At 37.9% G+C, this 24,990-nt stretch overlaps 1 protein-coding gene across 2 annotated transcripts; it reads left to right on the top strand.

The window, feature by feature from the left end:
* Positions 1 to 958: 958 nt before the first annotated feature.
* Positions 959 to 15,356, top strand: CYBRD1 (cytochrome b reductase 1). Of its 2 annotated transcripts, none has more exons than XM_075028449.1 (4): positions 959 to 1,283; positions 8,497 to 8,705; positions 10,784 to 10,938; positions 11,150 to 15,356. In XM_075028449.1, exons 1-4 carry the CDS (start codon positions 1,097 to 1,099, stop codon positions 11,448 to 11,450), a joined length of 852 nt encoding a protein of 283 aa, XP_074884550.1. In that variant the 5' UTR covers positions 959 to 1,096; the 3' UTR covers positions 11,451 to 15,356. The 2 variants fall into 2 exon arrangements, with proteins under 2 accessions (XP_074884550.1, XP_074884549.1); XM_075028448.1 differs by lacking the exon at positions 959 to 1,283 and adding an exon at positions 1,319 to 3,274.
* Positions 15,357 to 24,990: the final 9,634 nt, after the last annotated feature.

The following is a 24,990-nucleotide window of genomic DNA, read 5'->3' as shown; positions in this document are numbered from 1 at the left end:
TGGGCATATCCTACTACTACATTTGACAGGCTTCAGAGCCAGCTGAATGTTCTACAGCAAAGGAAAAAGCAGTTGAATACATGATTTGACAAAACTGGTCTGATCTATCAGGTTATATTTTTGGCTAGCACTGCCTGTTGTCTCTTTGCAATTCTGTTTTGCTTTCTCCTGTTTTCCTCTCTAAACTCCCTGCAATGGCCCTTTCCATACCTGTCAGAATTGTCTTAAGGTTTGTGCTGTCCCTTTCTTAGTGGACATTTGATATATTTGATGCTATTCAACAGAACAACGCCCAAATACTCCTGCATACTCAGGCCAGAGTCCATATATGAAACTGGTTAGTATCTGGTTTACATTTACAGCAGTCAGTGAATCCAATGGGAAGTAAAGGGGACGATCCCAACAGAGAGCGTGCTCCAAGCACAGCCCGCCAGCGTCTTTAAGTGTGCTCCTACCCTACGGTTGCTGTACGTCCCGTCTGCCTCTTCACCACAGCAGCGTTCCTGCTTTATCTGTTAGTGCTTATGGCTGCGCTGGCTTATCTTTATGGCAGGTCTGTAAATTCCTGTCGCCCACCGGTGTCCTGACTCACCACACCCACCAACCTCCACCCCAAAACCCGCAAACACCAACTCCCTTACTCCAGTGCCGGGGGCGGGGGGGCAGCGGGGAGAGCTGGGGGCCCGGCGCCCTGGCAGGGGACAGGCTGACACAGAAACGTCTTTTCTGAGGCGCAGTTCTGAACGCGAGGGAAAGAAACTCTCGGCAAGCTTGTGAAAACTGCTTAAAAAAAAAAAGAGAACAGAAAAGCACCACCCTCCTCGTGAAAAAAGCAGGGTCTGCGACCCCCGAGGGGCGCGGGCCGGGCGCCGGGCAGGGCGGAGGGGCGCGCAGTGCCGCCCTGCTCCCGCTCCCGCTCCCGCGGCAAGGCGTCCCCGCCGGGCGGGCAGCGGGCGGCGGGCGGCGGGCGGCGGGCGGCGGGCGGCGGGCGGCGGGTGGCGGTACCGCCCGCCGCTCCGCCGTCCCGGGGCCCGCCCCGCCCCGCCCGGCCGGCCCCTCCTTCGCGGCGCTCGCTGCCGTGCACGGGGCGCGGAAGATGGAGGACTACGGGCGATTCTTGGCGCTGCTGGTCTCGGCGCTGCTGGTCGGCTTCGTGTCGGTCATCTTCTCCCTCGTCTGGGTCTTCCACTACCGCGAAGGGCTGAGCTGGGACGGCGGCCCGCGGGAGTTCAACTGGCACCCCGTCCTCGTCATCACGGGCTTCGTCTTCATCCAGGGCATCGGTGCGTCAGGGGCCCGGGCCCCGGGCTGGCACGGAGGGAGCCGGGGCGGGGCGGGGCGGCGTGGAGCCGCGGGGGAGCCGGGGCTGCGTGGGGCCGGGGCCGCGGGGAGCGGGGCGGCCCGCGGGTGGCAGCGGTCCGCGGCCGGAGCGGGTTAGGAAAGCCGGCGCTCCCCGAGAAGGGACAAAGGGTCCCTTGTAATAAGCCGAAACTGCTATGTATGGTTTTTTCTGCAAGCACTTGTTTACCCTGGCCTGCGATCGCCTCGCACTTTGAGTAATGCTTGCGAGGTGTGCTTTCCCAGCCAGCCTGCGTTTATTGAGAGTTGAGAACCCCAGTGCCAGAAATGCTGCTGCCCTAGGAAAGTTCCTGTCTTTTGGCTCCCTCTCTTCTGGCTCTCTCCCACGTCCCAAGAGGAGAAAGGAAAGTGCAGTACCACTGAAGCTAGATCCAGGAACGGTGTTTGTGCCAGAGAAAATGTAGCACCATAAGCATCGTTAAAATCCAGTTCGTCAGCCCAGACTTAGTGTAAATTATTTTGTAAAATATATCTTCTGAATTCATTCTTAATCCTGCTGCCTAAATAGCATACAACGATTATGATGCAGTGGTGTTTTTTTGTTTTTTATAGAGTGTGTGAACTTTTGATAGCATCAAGTTCAGCCTCAGACTGACTTTTAAATGTTTCCCATTGCACTTACAACATGAACAGTATCTTTTTTCCATCCCACACAATTAGTATGTTAGGTCTTAAGTGCAAGGGTTGTTCCTTGAGGCCAGTGGGAATACTGGAGTTTGAACTGTGTTTTTGCTGTTAGTGTAATTGGCTAATTCCAAGAATACAACTAAATTAGACACACTTTAGTTGATAAAAGGTATCGATTTAGGAAAGAAAAATACAATGCTCTCGGTAAAGTTTAAAAAGCGGATAATGAGAGAGCACCACAGAGGTGCTTATCTAGCCTGTGCATATATTTAAACTAGGGCTAAATATTGCAAAAATAAGGGCACTGGACTGTACCTTAAAAGTCCTGAAATTTGGGAGTGTCAATTTATGCTAATGGCATTAAAACTAATGGGGAAATCTGACACAGATAACAGCTTCTAACAGCAATTTTTTACAAAGTCAGTGACAAAATTCTTGCTAGTTTCAACGTGAAGAGAACTAAGTGAAACATTAGTAATGTCTCCAAGAACAGCAAATAAATACTGCAGAGAACAGTGGAAATTATCCCACAGTTTCACCACTGACTTTTGTGGGGAGACGATGGGGAACATTTTACTGTTCTTAACTAATGAAGAACCTCTGAAGACTTACAGTATAAATGTAAGCAGGAGTATTTTTTCTTTGTAATAGAAAATAAACTCCGATTTTCTCTAGACAAACTTAGAATTTCATTTTTAATAACCTTATTTACATTCGCTTCACTGCTGAATGATATATTGCATTCATCCAGCCAGAAAACTTGTCCAGCACATCCGGACATTCATTCCAGTGGAACATGTTGTTTGCATCACATGTGTGCTCACTTGCTCGCTCGCTTGCTCTTCGGCAGGAGCCCAGCCAGTCAGAGGTTGGAAGATACAGGAGGAGTGGGTGGCTGGCTAGTTCTGGCTATGAAGGGAATGTTGTGATTTGAACATGCACTGCAAATTTCATTTTTTCAATGGGAGTGGGAGCCTTGTGGCTTCAAGTTACAAATTACTATTGAGCAATAAACAATATTTGGAAGTTGTTTTACATAATATTGCTCAATAGGAAGTGTAATTTCAGGCTATAAATAAGCAATGAGAAACACCTGGTGAATTCACTAAGATGTATACTACTTACTGTGATCAAACTACTGTTTTTTATATAAGCACAGACTTTTTGAAGAATATAGGGGGAGATTTTCTGCAGCTTTTTCCTACGCATTTTCTTTTTTTTTCCTCTGAAACTCAGTTTTGCCCTGTGTCACAGAGTAAGGATGTTGCTTGCCTCAAGCCTTGTGTAGGTAAGGATATATGTAAAGTAAATGGAAGTTTACCATAGCTCAAAAAAAAAAGGGTGGGGGGGAATATACAAGGAATTCATTGATAATAGAGCATTATTTAGGGAGGAAATCCTATTATGTAACAAGAAGAGCAAAGTTGGAGACTGAAGCAGTATTGTAGTAAATCAGATGAAATATCAACAGATAAGATACCACTGTGAATCTGATTGAAATTTGGTTGCCAGAAGTCTGCCACTGAATTCAAAGTAATTTCCATGAGACTGGGGAATAGGATACCTCTTTGCACACATACAAGAAAAAATAATTCTTTAAGTAATTAAAAGTAGAAAGGAATAGCTAATAAATATCTTGATTAAAGTTGTGTGGAGGATTTGAAATAATAACCAAATCAACTGTTTCTTGAGTTCATTAAAGTCTATACAAAGGATAGAAATGTTGTATTGTTGGTCTGTGAAGGGATGACTGTAATAATGTGCATATTGGGAAGTTGATGTGCCCTGATAAAAGTGTCGTATATATCTTGTCAATCAAATGAAAAAGCTGTAGGCATGTTAATATTAATACTTAATATTTGTGGATCAGCACCTATAGGTAAATGATACCTGACAAAACACTGTCAGTGCACAGCAATTGTCCAGATGATTTTCCGGACTTAAAGTGGGAAAAACACAGGCAATAAATGTCTGTGTGCATATTAGTACAGCAACATTTTTGAAAAGAGTAAGATAGAAAAAAACAGGAGGAAAAGAGTGTTTTAAGAAAGGCTTGAAGGAATAGTAGTGTGATAGAACGGGTTAAATAAGTAAATAAGGAATTCTGTCTTATTTTACATGTGAAAATGTTGAACAACAATTGTAGACACAGGGCATGCTGCAAAGGAGTATTTGCATGCTTGTTCATGTTTGGCCTGCAAATGATAATGTTTGGTTCTCTCCCAAAGGACTAATTAAGAAACCCATCAAGACATAATGTGGAATAAATTATTTTTGAGGATTTCCCATTACTCAACTAATAAAAGAATTTCTTTTCTACAGAGATGTGACAATCTCTGTTGCAGACTGAGGAGCAGCATGGTGGTTTTTAGGCTTGTGGAAGATAGAATAAAAAGTGAGTCAGAACAAGGAGGGTGGGGTAGTCTTGGGTAGACCCATCCTCAGATCAGTCTTCTACTGCTTATGAGTCACATGGAAACTCTATACCATAAAGTTGTAGGTTGACACTATAAAACTTGGAAGATGCTTGCACAATTAATACTCCTCATCTTATATAAGTATCATGTAACTTTATTTTAAACAGGCTTAAAACATGAGGATGTAGCCTCACGCCAGCAGTATATTAATAAAGGAATACAACAGGAATGTTACTTAAGAGTTCTTACAGAGAAAAGAGAAGGAAAAATCCTGGTCTGCCACATTACCATGTGGTGTTACATACAGTGTCAGTTAAATTTCATCTGTATGGATGAAATTACCTAGGTGGGTGAGAACCTAACAGCTCACTGTGGCTGAAATATTCCTACTTTTTTCTTCCACTTCTCCCTTTCAGCTTTCTCCTTGACTCAGACTTCATCTTCCTCCTGTTTGGTTTGTGCCAGCTCTGGCCCTTGTCAGACCCATAAACTGAATTAACTCAACTACCAGAAAACTAACCCCCCACCCCACCCCCCCAAGTACAGTTTTTGCTGGAATAGAAAGTTGAATTGCCTGCACAAAGGGTCTCAGAAGTGCCATAGATGTGAGAAGGGAGATGGTGGACAATGTGCAAGAGCAAGGAGGAGTGCAAATCTGTTTTAAAGTAAGCAGTCTTTCATCTTGAAATCACATCTGAAGATAATGCTTGCTCTGAGTTATCTGACAAACATGATTACCCCTGCTTCAAACATAACAGAACATCTGTTCGAAGGAAAAATAGCTAATTGCTGGAGTTTCTAACATTCAATGGGCTGCAGAATTCTCAAGAATCAGAAGGGCAAATGACTGCTAAGCTGTGAGGGTCTCATCACAGGCAACTTGTGAAGAGGCAGCTCTCTTGATGAGCTTAGTTTGAGTCCCTTTGAAATCATAAATGGACACTTGTCCATTCTGGTGTTAAAGTGGTTCCCAAAGAATCTAGTGGGCATTCAGAACTGCCAAAGGTAAGCAACAGGATCAGCCAAGAAGTAGCAGGATTGGAAATAAAAGGAGTGAAGAGGAACATTCCTTTCTGGCAGCTGTGAGGTGCTGTGCAGTGCACCCCCAGCGCACTCACAGAACCACACTGTGTGCCTTCTAACATGGAAGCAATCCCTGACACCTCCCTACAGCACATGAAGCATGTGCCAGTCAGAAATACTAAAGAGCTAATTCTACGATTTTGCTTTGTACATTTGGCAAAGAACAGGTGTTCCATGCCACATACAAGATATTGCAAGATCACTCTGCCCTATGTGACATGCTTTAAAATTGGAGCTCAAAACAGGAGTGAGATCTGAGAGAAGCAGCTGTGTCTAAGGATACCTAGACTCTCCAGTCTTTTAACAGTAGTAGAGATGCTGTACCTAGAGAAAGTTCTTCACAGGACTGCTTTAGCATGTCACTGCTAAAAATGCTGTAACTCCATATGTGCTTTTAACCCAGGCTATTTTAATTTTGAGATGAAATTACATGTCAGGTCTGAGTCAGTTTTTAAGAGCTTGCACCACTGAAAGCAGAATCTTCCTCCTCCTCTTCCCTTTGTTCCCCAGATTGTCTTGCTTCCTTCCGCTGGGCAGAAAAGCACCAGCTATGACAAAGGTGGGGAAGCACACAGAAGTGGAACAAAAGTGGTGATAGGGAAATGGGACTGTGTCTTTTCACAGTGATAAACAGTCAGATCTGCTCAAGTCGCAATGTATAACTTCACACATAGCCCTCACGGAAAGAGGATTAAATGAAGTTGTACTATCATGCATATGTCCTGGGCTGTGGCATGTAACATGCTAATGCACAGTATTGTTAACAAGTGTCCAAGCCATCAGTCTGTATTCCTTGCTTTTCTATCACACTGTTTATAGGAAACAGCCCAGAAAATTCATGTCCCAGATAAAGATCTGAGACTACGTGGACAAGTGACTAGGGAGTTTGATAGTGATTTTGGAAGTTAAATCAACTAGATAACAGCATCTTATGCACCAAAGAAAAATGTTATACAAAAATTTTAGTCAGGACTTGACCCCCTGAAATCAAAGACTAAAAACTGAGACCAGGACTGATGCACATCAAGTTTACTTCAAGACATATAGAGTCCAGTACTTTACTTCACTGCACTTGGTATAAATTATTAACAATACTATGTGCCACATGGTAAGATGGAGCAAGGAGGATTTGTTTGGGGCCTTCTAGCATAACTGCTTTACAAGATTAGAAATCATAATCATTAGTACTAAGTTAATTAATAATAGTATGATTTAGCACACTAAGCTTATGATCATCTCCAACAGTTCCCCAAAAGTTATATGATAGTCTTACATCTTGTTAATATTGAAATAACTGCCTGCATCATATAGATTGATTACTGTCAAACTGTCTTAAAAATCAGGCTTTTATCTTCCTGATTTTGTAGGGTTTACTATTGTTACTTTTTCAACGTACAAAGCTGAGAACTACCTAAGTGCTGTATATATTAAAATATTCTAAGGGACACTTTCATTCCAGTATTATATTTTCACACAATATGTAAAAGCATTGATTTAAAACCTGATAGTAGTCTGGAAACTTCACTTGCAAACAGTGTTTCCTTTGTGAATTATTTAATGCAATACTGTATTTCCTGGCATGCATCCAAGTTTAAAAAAAAAGTGTAAACAGAACTTTGAAATTAATTTATCATTTATTATTATTCATCACAACATACAGAATGAATATCCTATTTATTTTCCATAACCTATGCTTTTTGCATAAAAAGCTAGGGTTATGGAGAAGTAATGTGTAAGGTACATGAGAATCACTTAAGTAAATTCTTAGTCTTTGTATTTATCAGGTAATACTTTTTTTTTTTCCTGGTGCACATCTATTTCTTAATGTTTGGAACAGGAACTTTTTTAAACACCTGCATATATTCTTATTCTTTCGGTTTAGTATAGCTAATTATATATAAAGATTTGAATGTAATTTCCTAAGCAGAAACTTTAAATGAGGATGTGATGAATCAGATGAATGGAGCTCAGTCTTTTTGCTCAGGCAAGACATTATGGATGTGCACATTAGCCTTTATTGGTCAAGTGATCAGGTGTCCTCATAACTATTTGTCCCGTTATCTGAATATATGTATGTGCTCTCATACATCCAGAATTACTACCTGGGGCTGCAGGTAGTAGGGGTAGTAATCTTGTCTGTGTATGTCACCTGTGGAAAGCACCTGGGTCATACGACAGGCAGAGAACAGTTGTGGCAGGGAAGGAGTGGTGGGGACCTCAAGGAAAGAGCCAAGAAGCAGCTCTAGGCTAAGTTATTCTTATGGAATAACTGGAGTTAGATCACCGGAAATTGTTGTTTTGTTCAGAATGGATAAAACACTGTCTGCTAGAGTTACTAATGCAAATACAGGCAAAGTTATTAATGCAAATACAGGCAAACCCCCCTTACATTCATCTAACAGTGATGGAAGAGTTCTAGTTGCCAAATCCTTTCGTCTCTTAAGAATCAGATTATGATTCCCTTATGCTGAGTAGCACTTTCGCATTTAAAATAATCCTGTTAGTATCAATGCAATAGATCATAATCATATAAATATCTAAGCGATTAGAGAATAGCATTATCCAAAGTTGGCAAAGAGAATAAATATTAAAAAATATCTTACACACTTTCTTAATAGGTGGTCTTCTGGATATAAGAATTGGGCCCTATGGCTCCAATCTAACTAGTAGCAGAAAAATCAAAATCCTATGCAGAATCCCTGTTAGATGAATTTAGGGAATGAGGAAAAGATGACACCAAGTTGTTTACTGTTCTTTTTCTGAAACACACTTAAGTTTTTTTAAAATTAGGAAGAAATCTCCCTAAAAGCAGTATTTAAGCCTCAGTTGTATATTTGGAATATGCTATGCTATGTGTAGGAGAAAAAGGCTTTTAATAGACTCTTTCAGAGGACTAAAGGTTGGATTTTCCTGTAATTTACAATGGACCTATGTGAATGATGCATGATTATTAAAATCTGAGAGAAGTTATCCTATAAGGCATAAAATCTTGTTTCTGTTCTTTCTTCAGCTATTATTGTGTACAGGTTGCCCTGGACCTGGAAGTGCAGCAAACTCCTAATGAAGTTCATACATGCTGGATTAAATACCATAGCTATGATTCTTGCAATTGTTTCTATGGTAGCTGTGTTTGAATTCCACAATGCCAGGAACATTCCTAACATGTACAGTCTGCACAGCTGGATTGGGCTGACTGCTGTTATATTTTATTCTTTCCAGGTCAGAATCTAACTGTATTTACAAACAAGTTGTAAAATTTGAAGAATGTGTTGAGCAATTCAGGCGCAATAGGCCCTCACTAATACACTCTTAACTACTGGATGTGATGTTTCTGCACACACATTCTGAATTCCCTATACTGTATTACACTATAGAAATCAATTTTGTTCCTTCAAATTGTGATTCTTAATTTTTTTGCCAAAACACTAAAAAGAAAAAAATAAGTATTATCTGGTGATCAAGCACAGAAAATCCCCAGCTGAGGGATTTGGCTTCTGAACTTTTATCCTTCACTGCTCAGGCTAGGAGGTACAGGAAATAATGTTGAAATAGTGTTTTTAACACTTAGAAAAAAGAAAGAATATTGCAGCATTATTGAGTATATTCTTTATAGTTGAACAACAGCTAATGAATAAGAAGGAACAATGTTAAGATTTTCCTGTCCTAATAATGGAGTTATTTCAGGGAAATCTGTGCTACCACTATACTGAGTATCAGCATTTTTTCAAATGGTTAAGATAAAGAATTGTGAATAAGATCTTAATTCTACTTTTCATTTTGCTACTATAAACATGATCAATGGCACTTAATGCCTTGCCTGTCTCATCAATAGAACTGTGGTGTTACTTCCTCCAAACCGGGATGTAAGTCTCCAGTCAGAGACTGATGTTTGTTAAGTGATTGAGCACTATTGTTAAAAAATAGTCATAAAGTAGTATCTTTGTTAACAGAGGAGACATTTGGCATTTGCCAGAAATGGCATGTCAATCACAGAGTTGAAAAATTATTGAGGAGGGATGCTCCCATAATACTATACCTACAGGAACAATAGTGTAAATATATTGTATTTAAGCCAAACATATGTTAATACAGTATAGCACAAGGACATAAATTTAAGAATAGGGCAGAAATGTAAAATGGAGACGGTCCCTTGGAAAGCAGTGTCTCCGGAAAGAAGTGCTCAAAGATGACATGAAGCTCAAAATGAGTTCTCATGATGCTGTGACAACAGGAAAAGTAAATTCTCTAAGAATAGATTATCTTAAACTCCGTATATGGCATTAGCAAAACTAATATAAAATACTACAGAATACATTATTTTAAATGTAAAAAAAAAAGAAAAAAAAAGAAAAGAAAATCTGGAAAAGTAATTTAAGAGCTGGAAAAACTATCTTCCAGTGAAAGACTTAAAAACTCCAACTGTTTAGCAGATCTAAAGAAGATTAAGAGATGACTTGATTACAGTGTATTAAAAAGGCTTCCCAGGGAGAAAATACCAGGCTTTTTAATCCAGCATGGAAAGACAAAACAAGGACTAAGACTGGAGGTTAAAGCAAGATGAAATTCAAATTCATGCACTATTTCTAATTTTGCAGAAGGGGTAAGTAAAGGTAGAACAAACTAAAGAAGGGATGCAACCTCAGTATGACTGGGCAAGCCTGTGAGTGCCACCATGTGACATGATGGGTTATGTTCCGTCACAAATTTAGCGCTAATGGGAGGACTCCTGTCCCCTGAATAACTTCATGCCACCCACCCACATCTTCACTCTGTAAGTGCCAGCTGATTGATAGAGACCATTGCCCTTCTAAAGACATATACTTAAATTAAACCAAAACTTTCACAAGGTAAAATTATTTAGTCCACTCAAGTCAGAAGGTTAGACTGCCTTCTGATCTTCATTTAGGTGTAAACATGTAACAGAAGCAGAGAACAGGCCTTGAAGAGACTGTAAAAATGTAGCTGCTCACACCTTTAAGATATTACTGGATTAATGACACTGAAAACATATGTTTCCAGTACTTAGTTGGGTTGCAGTTTTAGCATTACCAATAAGTCTGGACACTGATATTAGGTAGGATTATTTATAAAATATTTCATGTCTGCTTCCTAGGTGCTAATCCAGAATTACTGCTTTGGTTTTGAAGGGAGCACATTCAGAAATCAAAATGCCAAATCTTTTCAAATTTGTACCTGAAGGCTTCTCAAAATGGAATGTTTATGATTATTTTTATTCTGCTTGAGAAGTGCAGCTTGTTTCCCATATAGCTTTATCTATGAATCTGTTTTGTGTTTAGCTTTTCTTGGGTTTCGCTGTCTTTCTGCTCCCTTTTGCTCCAGTTCCTCTCCGAGCAGCTCTCATGCCAATACATGTTTATTCGGGCCTTACCGTCTTTGCAACAGTGATTGCGACAGCTCTCATGGGAATCACAGAAAAGCTTATATTTTCATTGTAAGTATTTTTTTCACTTGTTTATTAAGGTTATTCATTGAAAACTGTACTTCCATTTGCACAGAATAATAACCATCTAGTACTGGGACACTGTTTTGTTTTGTTTTGCTTTGCTTTGTTTTTAAAAAACCTCCTACCTAGCAGGAGACTGCTGTTTTTAGACCAGGACTGTCTTTAAGATAATCGACCTTTTTTTTTTTCCCTTCCAAAGGAAAAATCCTGCATATAGTGCATCCCCACCAGAGGCAACCTTTGTCAACTGTCTTGGTCTTTTGCTTGTCATATTTGGTGCACTTATTTTGTGGATGGCAAGCAGGTCCCATTGGAAGCGCCCCCCAGAAGAGAATGCTAAAGTTCTGCAGCCCATTGGAGGGACTCCTGAAGGCACTGAAGCAGAATCCACAATGACAGACGGTAGTAATGCAGATAAATCTGATCTGAGGATCAGTAGTGAAGCAGCCAGAAAACAAAACCTCAAACTTGATGAAGCAGGCCAACGATCAACTATGTAAAGAAAATACACAGAATAACAGTACTATTGTATTGCCAACTCCCCCTGATTCCTTCCAATTTAGCTATATTGGTATATAAATAGGTTGGGGTTTTATTTTCAGTATGGCTTGCTCAAAGATACTTAAGTTTTCTACATAGGAATTTAAATTCCAGTAAACCCCAAACATTATATTGGTTCATACTCAGTCCTCATTTAAAAAATGAGAGCATGAATGACATCACATAACGGGAAAATCACATAATTGGAAAATGTTTTCCATATCACTTCTTAATTTAATGCTTATTATCTCTTACAGTCAGGAAAAGTTAACAAGATTGAGACTAAATTTTGCTCTGAGTGATTTTGCAGGTTATGAATCAGAGTCATGAAGTATACCAGACAGCAGAATTTAGACGATCACACATAATTTTTCTGGTAATGTTCACTTTTTTAAAGCCCTGATTTCTCAAGCTGATTAACCCCCTCACCAGCTGCTAAGATCTATGGGATTTGAGGTTGTTCAGCACTTTGCAGAGTTGCACCATAAAAATGTTTAGTCTAAAATTTTTAATTCAAAAGAAGAAATGAAAGTTTGCCTGAAATCTTCACTAAATGTTATGTTTAAAGTAAAAAATTCTATGTTGTTTTTTTTTAATCAGAACAAATCTGTTGACTTTTTAAACAACTCTACCAAATATATTGTATACAGACAACATTTGGCTTTGGATTATGTGCAATCATTACTGAAATCTAAGGAAATTGTAAGAAAGCCAAATGCAGAATTTGTCTTATTTAGAAAGCTATAGATATACACTTAGAAAAATATCTATCACTTAAATCAAGTCTTCCTTTTATCCCAGAAGGCAGGATTTTACTAGCTTTATTTGATTGCAGAGTTCTGTTGATTTATGGCACTAGACTAGAAATTAGGAAGTTAGAAACCAGAGAAGACTGCTAGCTGCCTCACAGAAGAAAGGAGCTTGAAGAGGGAAATGCTTCCTCCAGAAACAGCTGAGCTTTGCTGATTTGATTAAAATGCTACCTGTTAACTGAAAGCCAATTTTGGTATCTCCACACTGGTGTCAATATCATTATCATCACAAGCATGAAGACATACTTTAGTCTATAAGCAAACTATATAAACTCTATGACTTTTTAATTTGAAATCGAAGTGTTAAATAATGCAGTTTAAGTCTCTACTGGCACTTTTATAGCTCTTTCTAGTAATGGGCGTATTAATGTATTATGCTCATTCATTATTTTCACACATATAAACAATACTTGTATTTTTTACTATTGTAGAATAATAATTATAGATTATTTTGATTGCACATGTCCAAAATGATGAGCCTTTCTATTATAATTTCTTGTAAAAGCTGCAGAGCCCACTACAAGTCCAAATTTACCACTGTTCATGCTGCAATATAGACGGTTTCAGAGAGCATTTAATTTCCTGTTTTGGTAAAGACTACATAAATTTTTTATCTACTTCAGCTTTTTAAAATGTTTAAACACATTAAACTTTAGCAAATATGCAAATTTTGTAGTTCAGTGTTGCATTGGTACAAATAATTCTGGTCATGAGTTATTTTGTATCTTCTCTGACAAAAAGCACCTCAGTTCCTGTTATTTGATTTGTAATAACATTTAATTATCTGGTGAATGCAGTATAGAAAGCTGGCATAGTATATTATTTGAAAAACTTTTCTGCTGTACTATTTGGTACTCAAGGACTACATCCAAGTGTTCTATATTTTCACTTAACGCATGTTTGTGGATGACTGGGACCCACCTAGCATTGGTGTACTATTTCATTTGAGAAAATACCTGCTTTTAAAGGCCTTAGTGTAGTATTCAGGTATGACAGAAGGAATACTAAACTATTGTGTGAGCACTCCTCCAGTCCCACTACGTGCAACAGATCAGACAGCTTCTTCCCTGGTTTTCAAATTCCACACAATTATCCATCTTCCCCAAAATTGTTCTGCACAGCTTCAGCATAAAATCTAAATAGTACTGATAGCAGCTTTCTGAGAGAAAAACAAGACCATGTTTTACATGACATTAGTGCTCAGCTGACACGACATGATTATGTTATGCATCCTATTACAAACTTATATATTGAACATTAAGTAGGAAGAGGGATTTGCAGTAGCCTGTGGAGAACACTAAACTGTGCTGTCTTCTGATCTCATGTTCTGCTTAACAAGCCTGCTTTTTTGGTGAAATCGGTCAGCATCTTACAGCAGGTGAATGCACGTTTAGTCTTTGTGAGAGATGCTCTATTAACACTTTTGAAGTGTAACAGGTGAAGTGAATAAATGAACTCAACTGTTACAGTAATTTACTATGCTAGCATTCTATACTGCACTTACACGGACAACACCATTTTAAGTTGGTAGGTATTGGCCTGTTACTGTGTCTCATCCACCTGCGAAAATGAACTCATTCAATCCTTATGTAGTACTGAGTCATCTAATAAAAGTGTGTGTTTGTGTGGAAGGTAGTCACTTGCCTAAGGATTGTTCTGGAAGAAACTTTAACTGTACGGTATATTGGGAAAAAAACACAAAATCTGTGATTTCTTTTGTTACAACACTGACTTGGATGTATTGAAATCAACAGCGTTTAGGTGAATGGTTCTATATGCTGTTAAAGTTAAGGTATAGTAACCAGTATGCCTTCTGTTTTCCATTTTATTCCATGTACTGTTCAAGGGTAATGATACTTGAAAAAGAATGGTGGCATTTCTTTAATTCTTTATTCTGATTATATAAATCTAACTGAAAATCAAGGATTAGCAATCTTTTGAGGCTAGTTTGCCAGACTGTATTTTTGTTTTTCAACTTTGAGGTTAAACATGATAGTAGAAAGTCAGTGGGAGCTGGAAGATTCCATTCTGGGAAATTATCATAATCAGTGATCTCTCATGTATGAATTGTGGGCTTCTGGCTGCTTTGGTCTTTGGAAGGTCCCCATGAGATGCAGTAGCTGTGAGCTCCTGAACCTTGTTCAGCCTTGGTGTGTGCAATTTAAAACAGAATCAACGTGCTGTAGATTTTGGCTTCTGTTCTAAACTGATTTAAAAGGTCTTTAAGTATCCTTGCAACATATGAGGTTAGTTCAAGTGCTAAATAAAAATACATAGGACTTTGGAGAATAATTTTCTCTGAAAAAAAAACATATTCCCAAAGCTGCTTCTCAAAGTGGCCTTCCATTAACTTTTCTTTCATGCAACTTTTCTTACCTGTATTTATGGGTAATAGTAGCAACACAGGGAATAAAAAGGTGTATTTTCAAAGATATAAATGGAAGGTAGAACTCTAGCTTTTTTATCAGGATTTTTCTGCATGTTTGGAAATCTCCTACATTGTTGTTTTTACAGGGACATGATTGTAGAGCTTACACTCCAAGTTTGGATTCCTATAAAACCATAGGCAGTTACAAAACCCAACATTAAAAGTGCTAATTTTTTAAGATGCCTAAAAAAATTATTTTTTTAATGTATTTACATGCTGTCATGCAGTACTGCACACAGAAGCAGAATAGTGTTTTCTCCAACATGAACGAAACTGAGAAATGATGGTGCAAATTAGACTTTAGAATTGAATGTACAGTAATTACATGTACACTTCTTACTACATGTAACCAAGAAGATTGCATATGATATTGTAAATATGGATTACTTGTTTACATGGATATTTTATTGAGAGACTAAAAGATATTGCCAAATATTTTCTATTCCTTTGCTTCTATTTCAGAAAATTCCTTCCTCTGTTTCTAACTGTTCACAAGAACTTAAATAATTATTTTATTGTTTTGTTACTCGTGGTACTTATTTGTAGATGAAAGCAAATGTTTACCTACAATGTCTATTTTCCTTTTTTTTTTTTTGTATGTTAATAAAAGTGATTTTTCAAGCTTATGATAGCACTGAGTACAGATTTATATTACGGTACTAAATTACAACTTTCTAAATTTGGCAAAAGATCAAATTATGATTACTTTTTTGAAAATGGAAGGATAGTTGTATAAAATTTCTTAAATATTTCTTAGTTCCAAGCATTCCTGATGATCTTCCTGATGAAATTTATGTACTCTGTAGTGTTAGAATGATAATCAGTATATAATAAAGTGAAGGAATTCACTCTATAAAGAAAGAATCTGTATTTCACCTTCTGATCATAATAGGAATTCCTCATAGCAGTTGTTAGAGGGGAAAAAAACCCAAAACTATCCTCAGTCATGAGATTGCCATAGCAAATAAGGGAAGATCATAAATTCTGATGTACGACAGTCACATAATGTGCTGTAAGATCCAAATAAATACCCTCAGATAAATAGCCAAACTGAACACAGAGCAAAGGTTTTGACCCCATGGAATCTTCTGACCCAGATTTAACATCTGCACATCAAGTTACTCATCAACAGGTTATTGATCATAAAATGGTATAATGGCAAAACCATCTATATGAACATATCTGTAACAAGTAAGAATTAAGGTATGTTTTTAAGCTTAGTAAAATTGATTGGAAACTCTTCTAAAAGTGTAAAGCATAAACTGATTATTCCTGAATATCATACAGCTGTTGGCTAAAACTTACCAACATCATCATCATCATGGAAGAGTAAATAATACTGTTGCAATCATCAGTATAGCAGAAAGCTTGCTGTATTCAAACCTGACAATTCCCTGTTGCTGATAACTTCTCTTAACTGTCTCCTGTAGGGTAGATTTTTTGAGGAAAGTTCTGGTAAAATAGTCCATACTTTTTCAATATGTTGACTATTACAAAATTCAATAAAAGCTCAATTGTATTTACACTTGAAATAGGGGACTCAAAATTTTGGCAGGAGGACTGCATTTGTGTGGAGAAGTGTTTTTGTAAGTAGCTGATGGAGCCGTTGTGACTTATGTACAGATTTTTGCATGGTGTTATGTTGAGCAACATTTTTGATCTCTATAAGACTAGTGGGCAGTAATGAAGGGTAAATTACTATACAGGAAGAGACTGAAGTCCCGGTAAACAAAATGGATGGCAACCATTCTAAGTGATGTGGCTAACAGAAGAGAGGAGGTAAAGTTGAGAAAATCCAGTTACTACTGTACACATATCAGAACTCTAAAAAAAAAACAAGGCCACAGCTAACTCTAAGCTGTTAGAAGAGAAGTAGAAGTAGAAACAACTGATATAAATTTCAATGAGCTTACTTATGTTTGCCTAATATGGTCATCATAGACTACCAACCAACATATGTTAGCTTGGGGATTGAGTTTACAGTTGAGTCTATGGCCATGTATACTGACTACTTGTCGGCTCTCAGATTCCATCTTTTGCCTATCACCAAGTCAAGCAATAGCTATAAATAGAGCTGTCAGAAAATGGATAAAAGATGTGAAAATGTTTGCAATTTTTATTTCAATTTTCACTAGCATTTCATTCCAACAAAAAAAATCCCATCTAGTGGTACTCAAAGTCTGCAGGATATTATTAAATAGTGTGATTAATAAGCAGATTTTCAAATATTTTTGTAGCAGATGATCCTTCTCATATGTGTATACAAGCAGCAATCCACTAGGTGGCAAGCACTACCAAAACGGCCTTTGGCAGATGCTAGTCTATCATTGCTTTAGATGATACAATATGATGAGTTATCTGCCTTAAAATAAAATTACAAGGTTAGTAGACATAAAACACACAGTCATGTCAGAATTTATATATTTAGTTTTATATTCTTTTAAAGGGCCCACTTAAAATACAGTATCTTTTCATCTCTGATGTTGGAAATAGTTCTTTATTGTGCTTTACCTCAGACTTTTTAAAACTCCTGTTTGTAACTTCTATGTGAGTTGTTACGGATGCACGACTAACCAAAGCCAAACAGTCTCGTTTCCTGCTGGCAGGATGGGGGGGGCGGGATGTACTGCCACATGAGTACAAACTTCGTTAAAAGACACAACAAAGAGAACATAAAAGCGTGAAAGTTTAGGGATAAGCTCACATACAAGATATGAAGTTAGCAAGCATTAGAAAAAAATAGGAACTTCCAGTACTTTTGCCATTCGATCTTGCAATCTCACAAAGTAAAGTTCTCCCCTCTGATAGATGCTAACAGCTTCTGTTCTTAATTTAGTCTAATTGTGGATACTGACTTTGTAAGCATGTTTTCTGATACATTTCACTGAATATACTAGTTTCAGTACTACTGAAAGCTATTTTGTACATGGTACACTAGTGCTACTTTTTGATCTGACTTGCTTACCTGTCCCCTCAGGCTATACTGGAAGATATTTTGTCTCCTATAGCTAACTATGGCAGTGATTTCATGGTGTTAGTAACAGTGGGAGTCCTGATGTAGACAGGGCACTGTGGTTTTTCACAAAGCTTAGCATTGATCTTTAGGTCAACAAAGTGGCAATATTCAGTGTAATTCTGATTCTCCAGGACATTACTCTCATTATTGCTCTGACTATTAGATCTGGTAGAAATGCTGTGTTAAAAGACCTCCAGTATAGGTATTATCCTAGCAATTCAGCTGGAGTGCCTGATATTTTTGTTAAAAACATCAATTGCTGTTGCAGTTAAGGGATAGCTCATAGATCACTGTGGCAATGGCAGCACTAATACTGTCTGGTTACTGTTTCTGAGCAGATATAGAGAACAGGATTAAAAATATAAGAAAATCTATATGAGTGTTCATTGCTGTTTTTACTGCATCTGTAATGACAAATTTGAACAAAAGTTCAGTAAGACACAGCCCCTGAAATAATTTTAGTCTGTCCCAAGTACAAGACTTCCAATGCATAACAATTGTCAGGGCCCTGGCCAGCCTCACCTGGGACCCTCACCCATACTCCTTTGCCCATGCGTCCAGGGGCTCTAATTAAGGTCAACCTGGGTGCTTTGGTCCTTCTCTGTGCCCTATTAGACCTGACTTCCTGCCCTGTTTTCTGCCTGACCCCATCACCATGGACCTGCCCAGTGATCACAGGACTCTGACCCTCAGTGGGTCTGGTTATGACCTGTGGATTGACTTTCCAGCATGACTGTCTACCTGCCTCAGCACCATGAACTTGCCTGATGATGTTGAACCTGGCTGACACTTCCATGCCTGCCCTGCTCCCAGCCAGCCCTCACTGCTCCCTGGCAACAATCTTCTTGTATATTCAGCCTGTACTCTGAACTGGATACATTAGTCTTCATGGATTATTTGCTGTAGACAGGCAGTGGCTTCTCCATTTCTTCTATTCGTATGGTTTTATGGAAATACTTTGCTTAAAAAGCCTTAAAGTTACATTTTTGTTATAATTCACAAATAAGGGATGAGGTGCATAGAGTGAACAAAGATGTTCGCTGGACAGTTACTCAATAAAAAATAAAGCACTTTTTTTTCTGTGTTTACAGAGTGATATGAAATGATACCATCACTTCACAGGTCTCCATACCTAATAAGAGTAGCAGCTGGAAATTTATGGGTATGCTTCTAAAAGTTTGTAGCAATGTGAAATCAGAGATAAATCTTGTCCTCGCTTTATTGCATACTGTAAGCAGAAGTTAACAGGGCCTTGCAAAACAAAACCACAGCAGCTTTCAAAATGCTGCAGTAGAAGACTTCCTAGCTCTTCTGTCTGTATTGACAGTTATACAGCTGGTGACTGAAAATAACGACCGCTGCCCAGCAAAAAAGGCACCATTATAGATGGATTTGGATGAACTGTTCTCTGCTACCAAGCAGCGGGATGCTAACAATGGCACTGCAAAAGCTTGGGAAGAATTTGCCTATCCACAAGACTGTAACTGTATAAACAAAAGCAGTATTTGGCTCAAAGCATTTGCATATGGACCTAAGCACTGCTACCCTATCCTCAGATAAATGACAGAAAGTTCACAGGCAACACAGGCAGTCAGCCATTCCCACACCAAGAGGGGTTCAAATCCCGCACAGTAGTGTTACTCCACTTTGAATAAAGGTATCTTTAAGTAAAAGTTGCTTCCAGAGTTTTTACCAGACTTCAGAGACAGTAGGCTTCAATGTTATTCCAATCTCTGACTATACCTGCACTCTGTTTGTACCTGCTTTTTCTATAATTCTGGCACAGAATTACATACAGTGCTCATTTTGATTTCTTCCTTTGTAAGCTTATGCCAGCACCAGGGAGTCTTGCATACTCTGAGCCTCTCTGTAATTTTCAACTGTTACTCAGGTACTAATGCAGAAATGAATATAGGAACCTCTATCAGGGAATCTACACATGGTTCGTGCTCTTCACAGCAATGCCCAGGTCTCCTTCTTCAGTTAAGAGGTGATTACAATCCTGTGAAGAGTTCAGACATTTCTTCACATTTTCCCTACAAATTGCATTATTTTGCTCTTACTAACATTAAGCCTTTCAAGCCAGTGAGTTACATGTACTCCATTTACTAAATAACATTTCTTTCTTATTCCAAGCTCACTTCTTCGGTTCTTCTAAGGACATTTTATTCCTAACTCTGTATTCTCTGAATCTCTGCTCTAGCAAACAAAATCTTTATATCTCTGAGTACTTTTTCTCTGTTTTATAACCCTAGCAATCATTCTCTCATTTTGGGAGAGGCAGGTCAGTTTAGTATGAATAAGACAGTTCCTCCTAATGCCTTAAAGGACTAATTCACTCTGAAGTAAGCTCCTGTGGAATGTAATAACTGGATACAGACTCCAGTACACCAGTCCAATATGTACAAATTCAGATTATATTATAAACCATATTTTTAGTTTTATTATGTTGTCAACATGTTTATATGATAGCTATTTCAATTATACTTAGTCTTCCTTTGCCTATCTCTAAACATTTAAAACATCCCTAATCAAATTACTAGTAGTATTTTTGAATATGTAAGACTGTAATAATAAAGAATACCTTGGGGTTTTGATCTAAGATATTGAATTTTCAATTAAAAATACTTTTTGTGGCTTTAGAATCAGTCTGTATGTAAAATACATAAAATCCATCCCACCAGCTACATCCAACAATCTTTGGTTACTTTAAATCTATAATTTGAGGTCTGACCTATTTTGAGAGAAGACAGGTTGTGTAGCCTCTATGCAAAACACTAGGAAAAGCAGAAACTTCAATTTGTTCTCTTTACAGATTTGTTTATTCAGATAGAAGCTTTGAAATACAAGGCTTTGAAGGCTGGCAAGCTTGCTGAACAATGAGTTGTTTTTCTTTGACAGCATATTATCTTAAAAATTACAAGAAAACCTGAGTGTTTCTAATGAGTAGAACTCTTATTTTTGAGAGAAAATAAATGGAAGAGTTTGAGAGGATGTTTTTGTCGGGTTTTTTTTCCTCCTGGGGCTGCCTGTTGCTCTTATGTGGAAGTTTCCTGCTGATTTGACTTTTTATTCTGCTGTGAGACTGATGCCAAGATTTACATGATTGCTGTGGATAGGAACTGGATTTAGCATAAGGAAGATAACTGCTTTTCCCCTAGGGAGAGACAGAAAAGGAAAGACAGAGTGGGGCACATAGACAATATTATCTGGAGCTATATTCTTGGTAAATTATTTTATTCAGCCTCTATTTTAGATTACGCTGCAACTAATAAAAGGCAGGAAAGCCACTGGCCTCAAGCCAGGAAGATAAGCAGAGAAACTATTTGTGGTTTAGTGCAAATGTCCAGCTATAATGGAAGCAATATATTGTTTTTATAGAGAGCTGACCATAATGCATCTTGTAACATAGGTGTAATTAAGAAAAACTGTCATTAGAATTTGCCACGTGGAGATCTGCCTTATATGCAGGGTCCTTCAGCAGAGAGAAAAGGGTGATTGTAGAACTGTGCATCATTACAGTTATTTTAGCAATCCATTGTCTATATAGTCTTTTGTGCATTCTTTGATTTTGGATGCTCTGAATGTTAAAACAAGGGTTAAGATTTTTGCTTATACGGCACACTTGTGCAACATGAAATAATTTACAGCCAGCTGCCAGACTGTTGTCTTTTGTTAACCTACAGTACCTATGGAAAATGCAATGTTTTGAGATATTGAAATATGTTTGCATCACAATCCAGGGAACTTCACAAGCAAATCAAGAAAGACTCCACAGTAAGCAGACAATAAATACTGAGGGCAGAAGGCAGTTTGAGGGAGTTTAGCACTGAAAGCATATAGGTTTTCAAATGTAATTATTAACAGATGATTAAACAAAATTTTAGTATTTTTTCTAATTAAATCATATACACTGAATAAATAAAATTAAATCCCATAATTAGTCAGTAATTAAACAAACCAGGAATAAATATTATCTACTTGGTCTAAAAGTTTAAATCCAGTAATTGGAAGGCAGTTTCATATTACCGAGGTAAATATTCTGGAGTTCCTAAACTAGATACATATAATAGAAAAACAGGTAAGAATTCCCATCATTCCCTTTTCCTTCAGTTAGTTGCATGAACAACAGTTTACCCTGACATTAAAATCAAATCATCTAACTAGAATGACTGATTCTATGTTTTTGCATCTTGTTGATTGCATACTTATTATTATCTCATGAAATTTAGTTATTAAGGATAACTGATCCTTTAATTAAGTTGTGCCTGTTGCAGGACTGGATTTGCTGCTAGAAAATAGCATATTTGAGATACTCAGTTATTACCTGCAATATTTTCAAAGGGCATTTCTTGAAAAAAAGTGTCATCTTAGTGCCACTGATAATAATTGCTTGGTATTTTTGCACATGGTAAAGATTACCTTTAGTATCAGTGTTTCTTGAATAGACATTTTAGCAAAGCCTTGAATTTGGGGTATATAGACAAGCTTCCTGGAGTTTAGCAGTTTGTCTGAGCAACTGGTACTACCCATACCCATACTTAGTGAACCCTCCATTCTACTGAGACTCCCCTGAACACAGAATATTTTGAAGAGAAACCTAATAGCCTGATACATAGCTACAAAATTACCATGAGGGTTATGGCAGACTCATTAGCATTGATCTACCTTCCAGAACCATTTTTTTTCTTTTCAAAAAAATGTTGAGACTTGGTTTGGGGTTTTACATTTTTTTCCCCCCTTTTAGAATGGAGTGATGACATGGAGCTTCTCTGCTTCAAAAGGTCCTATTTATTTTTTACTACCTCCTGCTATGTCACATTTGACTTTAATTTCTCTTTCATGGGGAGGACAGCACTATGGGGAACAACAGGTGCCTTATTTCTCCCCTCTGTTTTGCATGGTTGGCTAATGAGATTTCTAATGATGAAATTCAGAGCAAGAGGTCTTACCAGGAAGTTCAGAGTGTGATGTCCAGCTCCTGTGAACTATTCTGACTTCCTACCAATCACAGGTCGTAGGCCTTTAATCAATCATACCCATATCAGTTCAGAAACTGTGCCTCAGCCACACAGGAAAAAAAAAAAGGCAATTAAAGAATTTAGATGATAGAATACTCCTCCTATCCTAGATACATTGTTCCAAATTGTAATGAATCAAATTTTTTTTAAGTACCTAATTAATATTTTAAATTTATCTGCCTTCAACTTTTGATCATTGGATTTTATGCTTTTATCTGATAACTAAAGAATCCTCTACTATTAGCTGTTTTCCTTCTATTTAGATATTTATAATTATGACCAAGACAACTCATTATCTTTTCTATGACACTAAAGGGGAGTCTGTATATCAAAAAAGTAGATTGTAAGGAATAAAATGTTCATTCTTCTGTCCAAAATGAAAGAACCCACCTCACAAAATTGACTACACTTTACACCATTACATACGGCTATAACCAACATAAAACCTTTAATAGCTCAAGCTTGGGCTTGTCACTGCTAGCTGAAACTGTCACCATATTCATTATATTCCAACAGAGTCCAGCAGGCTCAGTGCAGAGGCAGAGCAAGTTCACATTTATTCCTGCAAAATCCAATACAAAACTATCCTATATATGACAAAGGTGGCTTTAGGACTTCTTTGAGATGTATGTGCTCATGTAAATTTTTCACAATTTCATCTGAAAAATAAAGTCTCTTTTAGTTTTGTAAAGATTTGGAATAAAACTGATTTTTGTAACAGGATAACAGGTCACTTCCTTTCCAGTAGTTCTTTTGGCCTTTCGTTTGGTTCGTATGGTTCAGTGCAGGACTGGGACAAAACTACCAGCAGCTGACAGCACTTCTTTGCCTCAATTCTTTTCTCCACTTGCAGTGCAAGTCTGGGAGGTGACATGATGAAGATGAAAGACAATTCATCAGATTGATGAATTGATCAGAAAGACAAAACATCAGATCCTATTTCCATCCAATACAGAAACCTGTACAATGAGATTAAAAAAAAAAACAAAACCAGCCGTGATTACAGTCAGCAATATAACCAGGAGAGCCTTTCTGAAAGGAAAGGAAAAAGTGCCAATGAAAAGGAAACAGTATATGTGACTATATATACACCACATCAGTGGAAACTAGCTAGAAACATAGTGCTTTCCTATAAAATATGAAAAAAATGTCAAAACTCTTAAATATATGTGCAAACTGGATTTCAAGCAGAAAAACAGAAGTCTTGCTGGCACCTCCCCAACTTTCCATACTGCTGCTGCTTTATTAACTGAGTCCTATTGAGCTGTATTTGCAAAATGACGAGCACGTTGCTCTTATACTTAATAATAAAATATAAATAAGTATATACTGCAAGGATATTTTCAAGAATATTACTGTGTGTTGTTTCGTACTGGGTAAAAAATACCTGGAAGGTAAACATGAGTTTATAAAAGTATGTAACACCTTCTTCCACTACTACTGTCATCTATATGAATCATCTATACAATTGGAAGTTTAGAGATGTCAAATGATGCTATATCAATTAATTATGTAAACGTCACTGGTTAACCAGATCATTCCACATTAGTTTTAGGGCACTCAGCTTTGCTTTGTATGACCAACATATCTTATCTCTGGCAAGACACTGTTTGTTTTGACATAGTTTCAATTTGACAACTCATCAAATGGCTCTTGATTGCTAGACTCTGTCTTATTTTCCTCTCTCTTTGGCCGGCTGTAGCAGTGGTCTGCCAGCAGGTCTAGCTTCTTGCACTCCCGGGTTCAACTGAGTATTCAGACCTGGACTAAGGAGCTAGTCCAGTTTCTGGTAGACACACAAAATGGGTAGCAGGGATAAATCACTGCAGTCTGTGGTTCCATATATATTTCCTGACATATTTGATTTGGGTATACTTTCTTCTGCATTTGGAACACACAGATTTCTGCCCCGCCAAACAAATACTCATATATCAGAGATGCTTGGAGTATGTTATTAATTTTTCATGCTCCTCGACTCAAAGGTAAAAGTATGGATATTCTCACAAAACAAGCTTATCTGCTCATCATGATTTAATGGATTTTCATCAAAAAGTTTTGCAACGAAAAAGACTCACAGCTGAGGTACCATGCAATATGCAACCCTATCTGTATATAGGCAGGTGGTCTCTGGATAATTCAGAATGACATGGAAAGACAATGAAGTGAAGAAAAGTAAACAGGTAGGCAAGTTTTACAGTTGTTCTCCATTCTAGACTGCTACTC

This window comes from Buteo buteo, chromosome 5 (assembly GCF_964188355.1).
Source record: "Buteo buteo chromosome 5, bButBut1.hap1.1, whole genome shotgun sequence".
Classification (NCBI taxonomy): domain Eukaryota; kingdom Metazoa; phylum Chordata; class Aves; order Accipitriformes; family Accipitridae; genus Buteo; species Buteo buteo.
Note: the sequence above shows the minus strand (reverse complement) of the source record. Positions and strands in the feature narration are given on the sequence as shown.

Bases quoted from the DNA above. Each gene is read 5' to 3' on its own strand.
- CYBRD1 (XM_075028449.1), top strand. From the start codon at position 1,097: ATGGAGGACTACGGGCGATTCTTGGCGCTGCTGGTCTCGGCGCTGCTG. The intron at 8,706-10,783 runs GTCAGAATCTAA...TTTTGTGTTTAG, and splicing joins TTATATTTTATTCTTTCCAG to CTTTTCTTGGGTTTCGCTGT. The intron at 10,939-11,149 runs GTAAGTATTTTT...TCCCTTCCAAAG, and splicing joins GAAAAGCTTATATTTTCATT to GAAAAATCCTGCATATAGTG.